Source organism: Anguilla anguilla, chromosome 9, assembly GCF_013347855.1.
Source record: "Anguilla anguilla isolate fAngAng1 chromosome 9, fAngAng1.pri, whole genome shotgun sequence".
NCBI classification, from domain to species: Eukaryota; Metazoa; Chordata; class Actinopteri; order Anguilliformes; family Anguillidae; genus Anguilla; species Anguilla anguilla.
The window spans coordinates 48,962,037-48,980,313 of record NC_049209.1 but is presented as its reverse complement, the minus strand read 5'-3'; the positions used below and the strand labels follow the sequence as shown (position 1 = coordinate 48,980,313).

The following is an 18,277-nucleotide window of genomic DNA, read 5'->3' as shown; positions in this document are numbered from 1 at the left end:
TGGTTGTTGACCAAGATGAACCAAAAAAAAGTGGTTTTGCACATTTTGAAGAGACAAACAAAACTTGTTTCTTTCTCACTTTAACCCAGGCTTGTCCTGGACGCATTGCAGATCTAGTTTATATTGACTGTACTGCGTATATCGCAATGGGAGCGTACTGTCAAGACAAAGGGAGACCAATTGATTGCGTTGCATGGCTAATTCCCTTCGGATAAGCTACTTGAATCCGACTATTTTTTACCTGCTAGTGCTTCAGAGTCCTTCACATTTATCTGCATAACTTATCCAGCTACTGTGAAAAGACCTTATACTGAAGACTACATCTTAAGTTACGAGTCCAGAATCTGAGCAGTCACCCAAGGCAGACATGTCCATTGCAGTGAAGATGTTCTCGCTTACGTTTAGCCAACTAGCTATTCAGTGCTATGAAAAAGGAGATGCACCCACCAGATAAAGCTTAATAGGTAAAAAGTAGATGTAAAAACACTCCCGCAGAGCCATTGCAGACCGGCATCGCAGCACGCTTCACGCAGAATGAGGAAGCGGTCAAAATCTACACCGTGAATGTGTTCTTGCCTTTGTGAGAGAGAGAGAAAAAAAAAAAGAAGCAGACGTTTCCGTTTAAAAAGAATTATGCAACCGTTTACCGTCGATTTATCTTTCTTCTCGTTTTTTTTTTTTCCCGCGACACTACGGCTTTGTGTAAAGGGGTGTGGCGTTTGCGGCGCGGCACCGGCGAACCTCGGACGGAGGAAACACTACCAGGAGGCGCGGCGGTCGAGCTGGGACGTCGAGACCCGCCCGAGCCGCAGTCGCCTCATTGACTACTGTTTTTGTTTTTAAGTTTCAAGAGCTTAGACGTATGAGGAATTGAAAATTTACCAGAATGACATTCTGACGTTTTTTTTAAAAAAAAGAAATTTATTTCCTTTATGATTGTAAATTTATTTTCCTATGCAGGTAAACTTTTTTTTTTAGTACAAGAAACTGCATCTAAATATCAGTTCATCAGATTATATACTACTGTTCTTCCTGAATGAGCCTAGCAAGGAATTTGCTAACTATACACACACAAAAATCATGATGCACATTAGACTACGTAGATAAGCGTAGTCCATCCACTATCATAGTGGGGGGCGACATAGCTCAGGAGGTAAGACCGCTTGTCTGGCAGTCGGAGGGTTGCCGGTTCAAACCCCGCCCTGGGCATGTTGAAGTGTCCTTGAGCAAGACACCTAACCCCTAACCCCTAACTGCTCTGGCAAATGAGAGGCATCAATTGTAAATGCAGTCCATTTACCATTTACTATCATAAGTTCAGCTTGTAGCCTTAAAGCCCAGCACTCGAAGCCGGCTTGTTGCCAACGCACTGGCAGACTGATGAGGATTACGACCGTAGTGCTAGCAGCTAGCATGAGGGCTATCTGGCATTTCATGAGTGCGGCCATTTTGTTATTTTTAAATGAGCGGGAAAGCTGGCTGTGCTGTGCTTCCTCGGCTTTTGCAGCCTCTTCATAACTGCGGTTTTACCATCTCTCGCGGTTGTAAATCGACTTGAGGCTTTTAAAAATTTATTATTAGGCAGCCAGGAGTGGAAATTGACAGAACCTTTGCATGGATGGCTTTGAGAAATCTAAAATCTTTAAAAAAAAAAAAAATGTTTTTTTTTAAAAGATAGAGAAGTGTGCATTGTTTGGAGTAAAGAAAAAGTACTTGTTGGTTTCCAGGCCTTCCGCCTGAATGGGAAAGAAGTATCTGCTTCACCAACAGAGCTCTGTTTGAGGTCCAATGCAGTATTGGTGAAAAATGGCTTCTTCATCGCATGCCGTGGGTTGATGTAATGTTTAACTACCACAACACCTTTTAGAGTTTTTTTTTAAATTTTTTAAATTGGGCTATATTTGAGCATCGGTGGATTAATATTTGCTTGCGCCAGTAGCATTTTCTAGTGCTCAGATTTTTTATTTTCCCTCGCCGGACTGATAAATACAGAGTTGGACAAAGAACTGTGGTGCAACTGCTATATCTAGAAAGTGGAAAAATAAAAAGCTCTATAAATCCAGGGAGCGTGTTGGAGGGAATTTTTTTTATTTTGCAGACTCAATTCTGAGCCTAAAATGAGTCTTAAAAAATGCATACTTGTATAATGTGCTGATGGCTTGTAAATAATCAAACTGCTTGCTGACATTTTATATTCACATCAGATCCATCTAATAAATGGAACTATGATGCCTCTTAATATAGATTGTCAGTGAGGGCAATGCAGGGATTATCACCAGTTAACATATCAGGATTATAATTTTGAGCAATAAACATTGACTGAATAACCATGATCCTGTGCCCTTGTTTTTTATTTTGTATCACTGAAATAAAACTCATGCACTACCAGAGGTGAACAGTCCGATGCGAGTTTTATTTTCCCTTTTCCTTGCTGTGTAAGAGCGTATCATCTCTCAAGGAGTTTGCAAATTTGGGTTTGAATTGTGACGCCTTGGAGTCCTAGAGCACGGGCAGAACAACAGTAGCCTATGCTGTGCTCTAAACTGCACGGTTGGTAGGGTAGTCGCAATCGTCGCTAATTGGTTTTAATGAACACGCGTAAGGAACCAATAACTGATCATGGTGCTGTTTGTTTAGACCTCTGGTGTCCATTCTTATCTGAATAGGGCCGGTGTAGAAACAGGTTTTTGTTTTAGCCCAGGTCTTTATTGTTATCAACGTCTTGATTGACAACCATGATTAGTTAATTCGTTTAATCGGACGTCTCGGTGTTGGGCTAAAACAAAAACCTGCGCCCACACCGACCTTTTTCGGGTAAGATTGGACATCCCTGGTTTAGACTAGTGCAAGCCACCGGTGACGCACATAAAATAATGGCACAGCCTGTTTTTGCGAGTTCTGTTAATTTAATACAACTGTGAGAGTTACATAAAAATAGTATAATTTGAGAATTGCGCAGAATGACCACAAGTCAAACGTATTATAATTCAAGCGTGCGCCAAAAGACCAACGAGACAGAAAACTACGAGTCCCAGAGTCACAAGAGGCAACTTATTTCCGGTCCTGCGCGGTTTCTGGAACGGATTGGAACCCGGAGTCAGGATTCAACAAATGTGTGGTCGTTTGAAAAGCAGGTAATATCGGTATTTTCAACTTGTGGTGCTCTTGCATGAAATAGTTTAGTCATTTTGCTAAGGATGTGGTGGTAATCTACTTGACACCTAAGCGAACTCAGAACGAAAAATGTCTTGGCAGTTTTTGACATTCGTGTGCACTGGCTCCAGATGCGATTTTCGTCTCCATTCCATCCGCCATGCCGATTGTTCTTTGTTACATTTGCATTACTAAAAGAGACCGAGTGGGCTGAGATCGGAGTTAAAACCCGGCTAGAGTTTGGAATCCGACAAAATCCTGGATCTCGTCTCGACCGGATCCTGTTTATTGTATACACATCATGCTGTTTGGTTATGTTTGGGTAGTGGCCCGTGTCTCCGGCTCAGTGAATTAGCAATGCCGATACTGGGCTACTTGCTACGCTGTGCAGTTGCTCGTTTTTCGTACTGCGCGTAACATGGTAGTAATCTGCAGAAGTTAGACAAAGCATCTTTTTCTATCGTCACCTTTAGCTACGTAAGGCGGAGGCCTTTGGAACTTCAGAAGTGCTTCTCATTACACGCCTCGAAAGTAAAGCCGACTCGGTTTAAAAATAGAATAAAACAAACACTGAAAAACTATAACGCAATATAAACTAGTTGTAATATAAAGTGGCAAACTGGAGAAAACAAAATAAACTACCTGCAGTAATGTTACACATGCCTTTTATAATTTAAGAACTGACCATAAGAAATGTAATTATCATTATACCAATAAAGAAAATAAACACACCAATAACATGAAGCCTAAAACATAATAAAACCGCGCAAATAATCCCCCCAGTACCAGCTGGGGGGGGGGGGGGGGGCAGACAAACACATTTTTTGCTATTAAAACGATTTGCTATATTTGATAATTAGCAATATATATTTTTAAACTGTGTTTCACTTTCAGATTGTCAAAATGACCGAGGAGACACCAGAGGAGTTTATCTGTGAGTATAAGGACACGTTTATTTTCATTTTTAATTCTTTTTCATGGGAAGTTATCTTTTTATATATATATATATTTTTTTTTTACTTTGTGACGCTGATGGAACCGTCTGTAGACATGTACAGGATATTGAATTATTTATAGATGTGAGGTGAAAAATCTTAACAGGAACTGAATCTCCCCCCTTCCCCCCACCCTCTCTCCATCTCTCTCTCTCTCTCTCTCCCTCCCTCCCTCCCCTCTCTCTCTCTCTCTCTCCCCCCCTCTCCCCCCCCCTCTCTCTCTCTCTCACTCTCTCCCTCCCTCCCTCTCTCTCTCTCCCCCCCCCCCTCTCTCTCTCTCTCTCTCTCTCTCTCTCTCTCCCTCCCTCTCTCTCCCCCCCCCCCCCCCCCCCAGGGTGCGATGACTGCGGGCAGTACCACGACGCGGAGTGTCCGGAGCTCGGCCCTGTGGTGACGGTCAGGGACTCGTTTGTGCTGAGTCGAGCTCGGTGAGTGTGCAGAACCCCCGCGCACCGCGAACAGCTGCGCTCCTTAGCTCCAGAGCCGTCACGTCTGAGAGGACAGTCCACATGTGCCGCAGGAAGGGGAGGGGCTTAATTGGGGCAAATCGGTTCGCCGGCTCTTGCGGGTCTTGCTCATATTTGTCCTGTTTTGCATTGGAAGTTTGGCTCTGATACGTTTTGCTGAAATCGAGGAATATTCCCGACGGGAATACTACAGGGGGCTCTGGAGAGCCAGTGATTTTTGCCTTTCATTTACGCAGGAATCTGCCGTTCCTCTTCCTCCCCCACCTCACCCCTCGGCGCCCACCCCCCACCCCTCACCCCTCACCATACAGCTGGTGTCTAAGAGCTTCAGGTTCTGCTTCGTGTCCCCCTTGGCCATCTCTAATTAAAAAGGACACCTGGCACAATTACAGCCTCATTTCACAATGAATGCAGGCTGGGTGTGTGTCAATTTTAATGGTCCAATTTTAATTTCCAGCAGGACGTATAAAAATAAAATAGTGGGTAACGGACTGTTCCTGTTTTTAAGACCGGTGCAAGCAGATACGTGTTCCGTAAGTGAAGCAAAACCAACACCCCATGTACTTATCATATGTCAATTGGCTACATTTCATCCCTAACTACTAGCCCTGGCCAGGGTCCAATGTGAATCTGTGTCTGGTGTTACCAAAACTGCTTGGAACAGCCCATCGTTTGAATTATAATACCACAGGTGTGGAACATGTTGACAGTAGATGCCAGTTGATTGGACGAGAGGGGCTGTGGCTGATCTGATTGGACGAGAGGGGTTGTAACTGATCTGATTGGCCGAAGGGGTTGTGACTGAGCCGATTGGACGAGAGCGGTTGTGGCTAACGCATTGTCCTCCGTCCGCGCTCCAGGTCCTCTCTCCCGGACAGTCTGGAGATCCGGCCGGCCGGGGGGGGAGAAGAGGGGGTGTTCGCCCTCCGGCGTCTGATCAAGCGGACGCGGTTCGGGCCCTTCGAGGCGAAACGCGTGGCCCGGCTGGACCAGGAAGTGCTGTTTCCTCTGAAGGTGCGGTTGTGTGGGGTTCACCCGGGCCCTGTAATTATACAGGTGTAATTGCAGGGCCTTCTGTCCCGTCCGCTGTGAAGGTGCACATTAGTCCTCAGGCTTTCCGGAGATGTGCATCTGTTCTCCGTCATAAAAAATGCATGACCAAAAAAACCCCGTTTTTTGAAAATATAAAAAAGCAAGTATTTAAAGGTGGTACCGGTATTTAACACTTTCCAAAACAGGGGCCTTTTTTGTTTTACTTTTTTGAGTCCAGGACTGTGCACCAGGACTGCAAAATTTTTACATTTTAAAAAGCAAAAGGAAGCATTTTTAAATTTCCTCTCACATTAGAGTATCTTTGAGCTGATTGGTCGTTGCGCGTGTCGCATGCAGATTTTCCATAAGGACGGGACCGTGGTCTGCTTCGACGCGGCCAACGAGGACGACTGCAACTGGATGATCCTGGTGCGTCCCGCCACGGAGCACCAGCACCAGAACCTGACGGCCCACCAGCAGGATGACGAGGTCTACTTCAACACGTCCCAGGTGCCAGCCACGCCCCGATTCTGCCCAGCTGGGCCTCCTGATTGGCCCTTTCAGAAATGGAATACATGCTGAAATAAACTGTCAAAAGCAATATTAGATACTGTCACAGTTCACAATGTTGAAGTGTAATTAAAGAAGTCAGTTGTTATAAAATATAATTTCCATTATAAGTCCACAACTTTATATTATGTTGCAGTATATTGTATTTCCTTAAGGGGGCGCCACATCAGTAACTGACGCTGTTTGTTTTCCACGTGTCACCTCACTACCCCATTTCTTAGGAGACGCTGTCATCAAAGGAAAATCCTTTAATTTAAATTTACACACACTGTCAGTTTATACAGCTTGACACATTCTCCAGGCATGACTCATTTTGTATGCCGTTGCTCAAGGTGGCAGCAACAGCACTCAAGGTGCAACGGCTGGGATTCAAACCTGCTGCCACCTTATGGCGCCTGACCTCGATTCCTGCGTTTGCGTTCACATTTATCCGTTTAGTAGATGATCTTATCCGGAGTCACATACAGAGCTTGCATTTTTCCTTAACCAAAACCACTTTATAAAGCTGTACATTTATACTGAAGCAGCCCAGGTTGAGGACCCAATGGCAATGTCTCGCCTGGGAATTGAACCCGCAGCCTCTGAGATACAGGCCCAGTTCCCTAATCCCTGCACTCCCCTGCCGAACGCTCTGTCTGGTGTCTCTGTGCAGGACGTTCTGCCCGGGACGGAGCTGAGGGTGTGGTACGGCGCCTTCTACGCCCGCAAGATGGAGAAAGCGGTGCTGAAGCTCCCGGCTCCTCCCCCTCCAGCAGGTAGCCGCCGCCGGGGGCGGAATGCGTTGCTAGGCACCTGCACCGCAGTTCTGTTGGGAGGACGGGGATTTAGTTTCTTTTTTGGCCACCAGAATTTCAGTGTCTTTTGATGTGTTGGGATTTGCGTTTCTGTCACCTTAATTACAGTGTCTTTACTCCCCCAGTGTGCATTGTTTCTGAGCTTGCTGCTGGTGCGTGAGAAGTAAAAGAGCAAAACGCGCCTCTCTTTTTATCTCCCAGTGGTGGAAGTGGCCCCTCCCACTCAGACCGCGATGGACGGGACCGCGGGGAAAACCGGTGCCTCGGAACCATCGCTGGCAGGAGAGGGTGACGCGGGTGAGAGGAGGGGGGATTAGTCCCGGGCGACGGGCATGACGGAGGAGGAGGGGCAGATTCTGCCCAGGGGCCTGACTCATTGTGGTCTCGTGTCACTTTTAAAAACTCTAGCATTTTGTTTCCTGAGGTTGTCACTGCAGATGACCTACCGGGTGTAAGGCCACAGATATGCGATTAGAATGTTCTTAACTGAACATTCTAACGCTGATGTCATAATCACAACTGGTGATTGATAGCCACAGATTTCTAGAACACTGGCATAGATTGTCAAAAAAACATTCCAAAAACCGTACACTTCAAAGAGTTAGGGAAAACTATTGTCTGTGAGCTGAGGTGTAAAATAAGTAAAGTAAAATGCTGCTCTTCCATCAGGTGCCCAAGGGCTGGAGTGTACCCAGTGGGTGTGTAAAGTGTGCCCAGCTGTGTTTGTGGAGCCACAACTCCTGACAGGTGAGTCTCCTAGCAACAGAGCAGCTCCTCCCCCGATATGACAATCACGTCAGTCAGTACTGTCAGGAATTGTGTTTTAAGCAGTCTGTCTGTCTGTCTGATTTCTGGAAATGGTTTGTTCCATCTTCCTCACGGCCCGCCTCTTCCTCTTCCTCAGACCACCTGTTGAGTCACCTGCAGGAGGTGAAGACCGTGGCCTCGCCCGCCGTCGACCTGACCGTCCACCAGGAGGCGGAGTCGGCGTTCCCCGGCAACGCTCTCAGCGCTGAGGTCACGACAGGGCTGCCGGTACCCAAGAAAAAGGGCGTGAGAGGGCGAAAGGGCAAAGGTCACAAACTCACCCCCAGGCCCCCAGCGCCACCTGCAGGCGACACCAGCAAAGGTTAGCGACATGGACGCCCGTCATGGCGTAACATACATATATGCCAATTGTGTTATTTTCACGCAAGTAAAAATACATGTGGGTCATTTCTTTGCCTTGTCCTAGCCCATCAAATAAAGGCTTTTAATCCATTTTTACTCCTTGAGACAGAGTGCATTGGCCTTTTTCCTTGGTACCACACTTCTTTTTCAAAAAATGTTTATCCACATTTCAGAGGTATTTTTGTCTTGTGTAATTTTCACTTCACTTTGATTTTTGTTTATTCCTTTTATGAACTTTAAACGGTACAATAAGATCTCCCCCAGCTAACAGAAAATGTTCTCACAATGTTACTGGAATGTTTTGTCAGTGTTACAACATTGCAACTACATAGTAGCAACATGAGGATGTTTTGCGTTAGTCGGGCCTCGTCACATTTGGGTGTGTTTCCCGCTGTCTCCACCAGAGGGCGTGCCTGAGGTGCCCATGGAGCAGGTCCTCGGTACCATGCCTCCGGACGTGGGCCTGTCGCTCCTGGACACCTCTGACATCATGATCGGCTCGGACGGCGTTCCGGTGAAGCTGCAGAGGATGTCCCGCGCCCTGATGCCGTCCTCCAAGTAAGGCCCGGGCTTGTATTCATAAAGCATCTGAGAGCAGGAAGAGTGCTGCTGATCTTGGATTGGTTTGCCCTCTTGGCTCATAATGGAGAGGGTTATTATATTAGCAGGGGTATCTGATCCTAGATGGTCATTCATCCTCCATGATGCTTTATGAATACAGGTTTTGATCTGTTAGCTCATAATGAAGACAGGTTAGGATATTAACAGGGGAAATCTGATCCAAAATCTCCTCTAGATCCTCTTACTCTGTTATATTTTATGGTCTAGGCTCAAGTTTTCCATTTCAGCTCATAATGGAGATGTTTTTGGATATTGACGTTTGATCTGATCCTAAGTCAGCACTCTGAAATGCTTTATGAATACAGGCAGTGATTTATATCCCTACTGCAGGTTCAGTTTAAAACACAAACAAGTATACCAGCATTAGGAGCTTCACTGTGTCTTTTTAAACCGGTATTGTCGGTTTGGCAACATTTATTGTGATCGATTGTGTGTTTTCAAGTCTTCGAGACGAATACAATGCTTTTAAAACGGACAGTTAAGGCTTCGAATTTGAAACTGAATTTGTACTTCAAGACGGTGGGGGCTGAGAACTTGAACACGCCCCCCCCCCCTCTGTAACTTCGCCCTCTCTTTAACCCCCGCCCTCTGGTTCGCCCTCAAACGCAGGACTGGGATCAGGAGGAGGTTCCTGAGGCAGGGAGAGCACAAGCGGGTGTACCAGTGTAGCCTCTGCAACAAAGTCTTCCAGAACAGCAGCAACCTCAACCGCCACGTTCGTTCCCACGGTAACCCTTCCACAGCCTCCATTAAAACAAACAAAAGAAGAAGAAAAAAAACACATCATCAATCTGTAATCACTTATAGCTGAAAATCAGCCACTTCCTGTATTTATTTAGTCATCTCGCCGCCACATCGTCGGAGGACCAAAGAGTACTGCTCGTGTTTGTTGTTCTGGGTTGTTTGTGTAAGCCCCCAAGTTTCAACAAGCTGACCAAAATACCACCACGGGCATGCAAACCCATCCAGCCCCCCAGAAACAAAAAACGCAACTATCTGAGTGCAGGCTAAATTAAACTCCTCTACTAACTTTATGTAATAGAACGGGTATAACATGTTTACTTAAATAAAAGATTGTGAAACAGATTGAAAATGGGGAGTAAAGCAGCAACTAAGATGATCAATTGTACGCTATTGTGCTATTTTAATTTTGTTTATGTACGTTTTAGTGGGAGGAGATTATTTATATCACCAGCCCAGACAGACATTGTTCTGTTTCTGTCTCTTTGACTGATGTGAAAGTGACAGGACTGCACTGCCTGCGCTCTCTCTCTCTCTCAGGCGATAAGCTGTTCAAATGTGACGAATGTGACAAGATGTTCAGCAGGAAGGAGAGCCTGAAGCAGCACATCTCCTACAAGCACAGTAAGAACGAGGTGAGGAAGAACCAGACGCCGTGTTGTTTTGTTACCGCACCCTGTTTAGCTATTTTACAAACCAAGGACAACTGGCCAGCGAAGCTGCTTCTTGAGATTGTGTAGCAAAAACTTTTATGTAATTTTTTGCCATATTTCAGTTCCAAACAGAAATAGAAAGCTTGCATCATCCTGTACATACTCTGTCTGTTTCACAACTTGGTAACTAATAAAGTTTATTCAAAATACCATGTAACTAAAACATGTCTGGTTCAATGTGGAGTATTACTGAAACAATTTACATTTCCTGAAAAGTAGTCTTTTTGGAGATACAAAAATACAGTGCTTTTCTTAAGCATAAAGCATACACAGAGTACTACGCATACTGAGCTGAAACGCCTAAATGTATCCATGGCGATGTCAGCCGTGTCCCTCAGTCACTACCACGTTGTGTGAGTGTCTCTTTTTTTCCCGCTCTTTTCTCAGCCTGACCTGGAGTACAGGTACAAGTGCCTCACGTGCGAGAAGTCGTTCCGGGTCGAAAACGCTTTGAAGTTCCATAACTGCAGGACAGGTTGGAGATTCCGCTCTGTTTCCCTACATTTCCTTTCATTTTTTAAATGAATTTGGATTTCCTGTTACGGGAGCTTGTTAAAAAAAGTTGTTAAAGAGTTTTTTTCCTTTCCTAAAGAGTATTTTTTCACGACGCGATCTTTCTCGTCGCCCAATCCTCCAGACGACAAGACCTTCCAGTGCGAGATCTGCTCCCGGTTCTTCTCCACCAACAGCAACCTGTCCAAGCACAAGAAGAAGCACGGCGAGAAGCTGTACGCCTGCGAGATCTGCAACAAGATGTTCTACCGCAAGGACGTCATGCAGGACCACCAGCGGCGCCACATCGTGGGTGAGTCCGGCGGGACGCGCTGGCGAGGTGGCCGAGGTGCATGCTGGGAAAAGGATGAAACGATGCCCACTCCCCTCCTCCCACCTGCAGGCCCAAGACACGTGAAGAGGGAGGAGCTGGAGGCCAACGGGGAAGAAGGAAGCAAGTACAGGAAGGAGCCGTCGGCCTGTCCCATTTGTGGAAAAGTGAGTCTGGAAGTACTGGAGATGGGGGCTCTCCGTTAGCATCAAATGCTAACGTTCTTTTTCTGTTGTTGTATTGACACTGCAAGTTGTTATTTGATTCTAACTTTAGGCTATTTCTGGCTCTAGTGGTGCTTGCTTTCCATACTAAACGCACTTGTAAGTTAGATCTCGCTTGTCAAGCTCGCACTCTGGAGCATTGCAGTTTACCTGCATATTTCTGGGGCTTCCATTCAGTTAGCAGCAAACCTAGGCTCTGGCAACAAGATGTGTGGACCGTTTTTACCAATAAGTGGATTAACATAAACAAAAATGCAAAAACCAGCACACACTGCAGTCTCCAGGACTGGGGTCTGACGCCCTTGCTCTAGACCAAGGAACTGCATCAGAACTGGAAGAGCTGCTCCATACCTCACAGATTAGGACTAGCTGATCCAGTTGTAATGCAGATCCATGGCCTAGGACAGCGCTGCAGTTGACCCTGCGCTGTGACATCACGGTGACATCACAATGGCCTCTCTCTCGGCCACGGCCAGGTGTTCTCCTGCAGGAGCAACATGAACAAGCACCTGCTGACCCACGGCGATAAGAAGTACACGTGCGAGATCTGCGGGCGCAAGTTCTTCCGCGTGGACGTGCTGAGGGACCACATCCACGTGCACTTCAAGGTACCCAGCGCCCGCCCCGGACGATGATGATGATGGTGATGGTGGCTTGCGGCTAAAGGCTGCTCTCGTGACGATGTGCAGGATTGCACAGCATTGTCATGTTCGTAAAGTTATACGGTGGACTTCAGGAGCACTTGATCAAACCACATTTGATGTTTGTTTGTGACAGATTTGCAACGAACAGAAAGCCAATTTTCTAGCATTCATACATCTGTGTTTATGGGACACACAATGCAAATCTGTAACATTTACAGTTATGTAAGGGTTAAAGCCATTTTAGACTTCAAAAACAAGTTTTACAAGAGAGTTTAAAGATCAGGCTTTAAAAGTGATTCAGCATGTAATGGCTGCGATTAGTAAAGACTGAAAAACAGCTTCCTCAACCTTTGAAACCTCTGGAAATGTTCATTGACTAAAAGTGTTTGAAAAGTCTTTTATGGAAGTAGTAGGTATTTTCCTTTCAGAAGATGTATTTGCCTACTTCAAATACAAATAATTTTCCAGCATATGGTTTTAATTGACTGTTGATTTATTTATTAGTTCATTTGTTTAAGACAGGAGCAGCTAAACATGATACAATGCTGAAGAATTGCCTAATGCACTGTGTACAAGTTTGTGATCAGTTATACCTTACAAGTACTTAAATATGTGTATAATATCATCTCCAATCCAAACAATAATACTCAAATACTGCTGCATCAGACCAGCTTCTTTAGTTGAGCGGTGAGGCTGTTGAAAGGAGCTTTTTTTGCGCTTACCCGTCTGTCGCCTGCAGGACATCGCCCTGATGGACGAGCAGGAGCGGGAGGACTTCATCCGCAAGATCGGCATCGCCGTGGGCGACAGCGACTGCGACTCGGACGAGGACGAGGCCGAGGACGACCCCGAGAACCACAAGTACAGCTGCAAGAAGTGCCAGGTGGGTTTCCCAGGGTGCCGCGGGGCACGGACCACCGGGCGGACCTCGCCGCCTTCATTGGTCACGCGTCACCCAGTGATGACCACCCTGTGGTCGCTATGGTGACTGTCATTGTGCTCCCCTGATGGGAGGTGTCAGGGTTTCTGGTTGTCCCGTACCTGCATCAGCTACACACCTGAAGTGCTTTTAACTCTTCAGACGCCAGTAACATGTAAAAGCTCTCCCGAACATTCCTGAGAACTTTCAACCAAATATCTTATGAACCCAAAATGTGCAATTATGTTACAGGATAACCTTGTTCTGAATATTGTTGAAACTAGATTCTTCTGCAGGAATATGATCACTGTCCAAATGATTGAAGTATTTCCGATTTCCTCACCTCTGACCCTTGACCTCTCTCCCCCCCAGGTGACCTTTGCCAAGGGGAGGGAGTACCTGAAGCACATCCTGGAGCTGCACAAGGAGAGGGGCTACGGCTGCGCCATCTGCAACCGCCGCTTCGCGCTCAAGGCCACATACAACGCGCACCTGGTCATCCACCGCGAGCAGCTGCCCGACCCCGCCGTGCAGAGGTGAGGGGCTGCGTCGCGGGGGGCGCTACGCGCGCGTTTAGCGGGCGCTCTTATTCAGACCGGCTTCCTGTGCCAGAGAACATGGGGGAATTCAGGGCCCATCGTCAGCCGATCAGTTTTAACGATCTCATAAAACGTGTGTTCTGGTCACTGGAGTACGATCGTGAATATGTGATTATAATGTTTCTAATGCTGACGTTCTAATGCTGATGTAACGATCACTACTGGCAATTCAAAGCACTGCAGTTCTAGAACACTGACTTACAATTTTGAAAAAAACATTCCAAAGGTACATATCAGTTCTGGAATCCATTTCCAGGCTTCTATTTTTTGCAACTCTGTGTTAATTTTCTTTTCCCCTGTTTAATTGTAAGAAGAGATTCATTACAACAGCGCGCCTGTGTTTCCCTTAAAGGTACATCCATCCCTGTGAAATGTGCGGTCGCATTTTCAACAGCATCGGCAACCTGGAGAGACACAAGATCATCCACACGGGTGAGGCCTGCCACAGTACTGCAGTTCTGAGTACGAGTGCTGATCTCCAGTCAGATTGTCCGTTTAGCTCACGGTGGATAGAGTTAGGATATGGACAGCAGAGACCTGATCCTAGATCAGTACTCCTACTTTAAGATGCTTTATTAACATGAGGGCCCTGGGCTTGTCTGTGAGGGATATTTACAGCTTGTTTTCCACTGGCCTTTCTCTCCCGCTCTCTGTCCAGGTGTGAAGAGTCACAGCTGCGATCAGTGCGGGAAGTCCTTCGCCAGGAAGGACATGCTCAAAGAGCACCTGAGGGTCCACGACAACATCCGGGACTTCCTGTGCGCCGAGTGCGGGAAAGGTAACCTGAATGCTGTCACTCACACCCTCACGGCGTCTTCCTACGCCGTGACACCGGCGTTTGGCAGGGGGGGGCACTCCCATCTTTCTGAGGCGTGGGTAGTTTCGCGGAAGGTTTTGACGAGGTCGCTGTGTGGGCCCTGTCTCGCTGCAGGCATGAAGACCAAGCACGCCCTCAGGCACCACATGAAGCTCCACAAGGGCATCAAGGAGTACGAGTGCAAGCAGTGCAACCGCAAGTTCGCCCAGAAAGTCAACATGCTGAAGCACTACAAGCGCCACACCGGTGAGCAGCCGTTTCCCACAATTCCAGGGGCCAGCTCTCAGCATTCCAATAGCCAGGTCCCAGTATTCTAATAGCCAGCTCCCAGAATTCCAATAGCCAGGTCCCAGTATTCCGATGGCCGTCTCCCAGCATTCCAATAGCCAGGTCCCAGCATTTCAAATCCCGCTCTGAATACTCCAAAGGCTAACTCCCAGCATTCCAATAGCCTTCTCCCAGCTAAAAACCCTCATAGTTTCAGAAAATATGACCTGAGGCCTTATTAGTAATATGTGTGTCCAGTGTCTGAGTTTGCCTTCTTTCCTCAGGCATAAAGGACTTCATGTGTGAGCTCTGTGGCAAGACGTTCAGCGAGAGGAACACCATGGAGACGCACAAGTTGATCCACACAGGCACGTGCATGTTCACAGATGTCATCGTGGCTGGCTTTCGCTCTAGTAGGAGAGCTCTGATTGGCTGCGTAGCCGAGGCTGATGATGCGCTTCCTCTCCCCCCGCAGTGGGGAAGACGTGGTCGTGCGTGGTGTGCGATAAGAAGTACGTGACGGAGTACATGCTGCAGAAGCACGTCCAGCTGACGCACGAGAAGGTGGAGGCGCAGAGCTGCCACCTGTGCGGCACCAAGGTCTCCACCCGAGCCTCCATGAACCGCCACATGCGCCGCAAGCACCCGGAGGTGAGCACACAGGACTGATCTCAGATCAGTTAGAGTTAAACCACTTGCACACTGAACTGATCTCACCTGCGCACAGGGCTGATCTGAGAACAGTAAGAGTTTAGCCCACAAATCACTGTACCTGACATACTACACAGGACTGAAATTTTTATGTGTTGCGCGTTCTATAAGCACTTGGTATGTATATAGCGCGGCACCATTTCCAAAGAGGCTGTTTCACAGCGGACGTTTGCGGACGGCGAAATGGTCACGATTACCGAGAATGAGCTTTACTTCCCCACACGGAATCCCTTTCTCTGGTGCGCAACGACAGCTAAAGTTTGAGCCGCGCTAACATTCCAGCCCCCCCCCCTCCCCCCCCCGCCCCTCTGTGTTTGGCTTTTGTCCGAAGGTCGTCACGGTGAGAATCGACGACTTCGACGAGCTGCAGGAGGCCACGACCATCGACGCGTCCACCATCAGCATCGAGCAGGTGGGTAGGGTCGCGCTCTGCGTCGCTCTCTTCTGCCCCCCGGTGGCGGAGTGGGGGGGTGACGGTGTGTTTGCCTGTCCCCGCCCGCAGCCATCGCTGTCTTTGGAGAAGGAGGCGCTCTCCGGGGAGAAGCCCCCCCGGACGCCGCGGCCCCCCAAGAAGAAGGCGGCCAAGCCGGTGGAGGAGGTGGACCTGACCGAGCCGGACGACTACGGGCCCTTCTCGGGCAAGGCGCCGGACTTCGGCGGGGCGGTGGGGGACGAGACCAGCTCGGCGGTGCAGAGCATTCAGCAGGTGGGGCCCGTCTGTCCCGCCGCCTGGGACGCTGCTGGGGGGGGGGGGTTTCCGCCCTCCGAACGGGGTTCCCGCACGTCCTGGAATTGTTTAAATGTAGTTTTCCTGTCATGGAAAAGTAATGGAAAATGACAAAATTGCCTAAATGTCTTGGAAGTAGGTGTCCTGGAAAATATTTTGAGTGTAACGTTATAGGCCAATACCTTTGTGATCGCAGTCTTCCCCAGAACCACCCCCATATCCCCCCATTCATTAATGATCACAATTAATCCTCTCATTCATTCATTCATTCGTTCATTTAAAGTAATGGTAAAATAATATTCTGTGAGGATTCAACCAGTGAATTTGATGTTAATCCATCTCCTGAGTTGAAATGGAACTGATGCTAACTCTGCACGCTAGTCCAGAGAGGCCTTTTTGTTAAGGAGGAACGTTCCTCTCTGTGCCGTCCCCGGTGACAGGTGGTGGTGCTGGCCGACCACGGGGTGGCGACCTCCTCCGCCTCGTCGCCCTCCAGCTCGGTGGGCCTGACCAACATCACCGTGACGCCCATCACGGCTCAGGCCGCCCAGTTCACCAGCCTGCAGCCCGTGGCGGTGGGTCACCTGACCCCCGGGGACCGCCCGCTCACGCTGGACAGCTCCATCCTGACGGTCACCTTTGACGCCGTCAGCGGCGCCGCCGTGCTCCACAACCGGGCCGCCGAGCTGCCGACGGAGGGCCCGGGAGGGGGCGCCGCCGTCCCGCAGTCCGTGGCGCACTTCATCAACCTCACCACCTTCGTCAACCCCATCGCGCACCCCCTGGAGCAGCCCGCCCTGGCCTGGCGACCCGTCACCCCAACGGAGGGGAGCCCCCCCGCCCCCCCCGGGGGCGACCCCGCCCAGCCGGAGCCCCAGGACCCCCAGACGCAGCCCCCCCAGCCCCAGCAGGCTCCACAGCAGCTGGAGCAAGCCCAGGCCCAGGCTCCGCCCATCCAGTCGCAACCCGCCCAGGCCACGCCCACAGCCCAGCCTCCCCAGCAACCCGCCGCGCAGCAGATGTACGGCTACTAACTGCCGCTAACGGTCACGGTTATCGTGGAAAGCACCGTCCCCCAAGTGCATTGTGGGAAATGCGAAACATTGCTGCGGTCTGTGAAAAATGTGTCTGTAAAACTGGAAACCGCTGTCTGGTCAAAGCCATTGCAGAAAAGCGGTGCGTTCGCATTGGCTGTTTCAAATCATGGGAAAAGCTCGCGCATCCTGTATCCTGGAATGAAAGGCGGGGGTCAACGGGTACTGTAGCAGGAAGTTGCGTGAACCGTTTGAAACCAGAGCTGCTCGAAGACAAGGGGCTTGCCAATGTTCCGAGTAATTCTCATAAAATACAAAACAGGTGAAGTTTCGGTCACTTAATTTACATTAGTTTGCATCTGGTATGTGTGACTTTTTAAATAGTACTTCAGAACCGGTACTTTGGGCTTATAGTGTTTACAGTAGAAGCTACGAAGTTCATTTCTAGGCTGGTAGAACTACACACTCAGTACTTCCGTAGGATTTTATATTTTGAGACAAATCAAAGCGAAAGATGTTACATATTTCAATGCCTTAATTGTGGCTTCTGAGTTAAAGTCTGCATGCACTACGAATATGACGAACTCTTGAATTGTCTTTTGTAACAGGTGACTAAATACACAGGATGATTAAATGAATTGCATTTGTTCGGGAATGAGCATCATCAAAGCTTTAACTGAATGAATTATACTGTTGGCTGCCATTTAGTGCACAATTGATTTATTTCACGTTGACTGCGGGAAAGCAGCGTACCTGTGGGAGATGAAATCAAAACATGTAAATTTTACTGTCGAATGACAGAGGTTCTTGAAGCTGTATCTAACTTGAAAAATGTTTAGTTATGTTTTGTGATGCACATCATCTAAACTTAAGATGTAGAATGAGGCAGATAAAGTTACAAATATATTTACTTGAGAATGTTTTTTTAAAAAGGTTTTTTCTTTTATTATTTTGATGAAATGCCCATCATGTTGGACTGATTTAAGTTTCTGTCTGAAATTGTAGTGTCAAACAGTGGAAAAGGACACAAGAAAATAAATGAAAATATTATTGAGCAAATGATTTTGATGCATCTGTAATTATGGATCTATAATTGCCTGTTCTCATATTTTTTGTGGTGCCTTTATTTTTTTTAACTTTAAAAAAACTTTTTTCCAAATGCCATACTTGAATTTTCCAGGTGCTGGGGGTAAAGGAAATTGGATAACAATTATAATTTTTCTTGAACTGTTTTAGACCGATGCTGAACCACTTAT

General features: G+C 47.7%; 1 protein-coding gene across 2 annotated transcripts; it reads left to right on the top strand.

Moving 5' to 3' along the window:
• Nucleotides 1-2,815: 2,815 nt before the first annotated feature.
• prdm15 (PR domain containing 15) lies at nt 2,816-18,083 on the top strand. 2 transcript variants are annotated; one of them, XM_035433924.1, is made up of 26 exons: nt 2,817-3,134; nt 4,048-4,087; nt 4,483-4,576; nt 5,476-5,629; nt 6,005-6,157; nt 6,870-6,972; nt 7,213-7,308; nt 7,681-7,758; nt 7,916-8,140; nt 8,586-8,739; nt 9,412-9,530; nt 10,084-10,178; nt 10,644-10,731; nt 10,894-11,061; nt 11,152-11,246; nt 11,780-11,911; nt 12,687-12,830; nt 13,239-13,402; nt 13,818-13,897; nt 14,124-14,243; nt 14,397-14,528; nt 14,834-14,917; nt 15,025-15,200; nt 15,592-15,672; nt 15,763-15,966; nt 16,428-18,083. In XM_035433924.1, exons 1-26 carry the CDS (start codon nt 2,961-2,963, stop codon nt 17,019-17,021), a joined length of 3,747 nt encoding a protein of 1,248 aa, XP_035289815.1. In that variant the 5' UTR covers nt 2,817-2,960; the 3' UTR covers nt 17,022-18,083. The 2 variants fall into 2 exon arrangements, with proteins under 2 accessions (XP_035289814.1, XP_035289815.1); XM_035433923.1 differs by having other exon boundaries at nt 2,816-3,134; nt 10,894-11,246.
• Nucleotides 18,084-18,277: the final 194 nt, after the last annotated feature.

What these genes read in the sequence shown, in the direction of transcription:
- prdm15 (XM_035433923.1), top strand. Translation starts at nt 2,961, where the DNA reads ATGACCACAAGTCAAACGTATTATAATTCAAGCGTGCGCCAAAAGACC. An exon ending in ACATCCACGTGCACTTCAAG is followed by an intron (nt 11,912 to 12,686) that starts GTACCCAGCGCC and finishes TGTCGCCTGCAG; the next exon opens with GACATCGCCCTGATGGACGA. An exon ending in CCCGACCCCGCCGTGCAGAG is followed by an intron (nt 13,403 to 13,817) that starts GTGAGGGGCTGC and finishes TTTCCCTTAAAG; the next exon opens with GTACATCCATCCCTGTGAAA.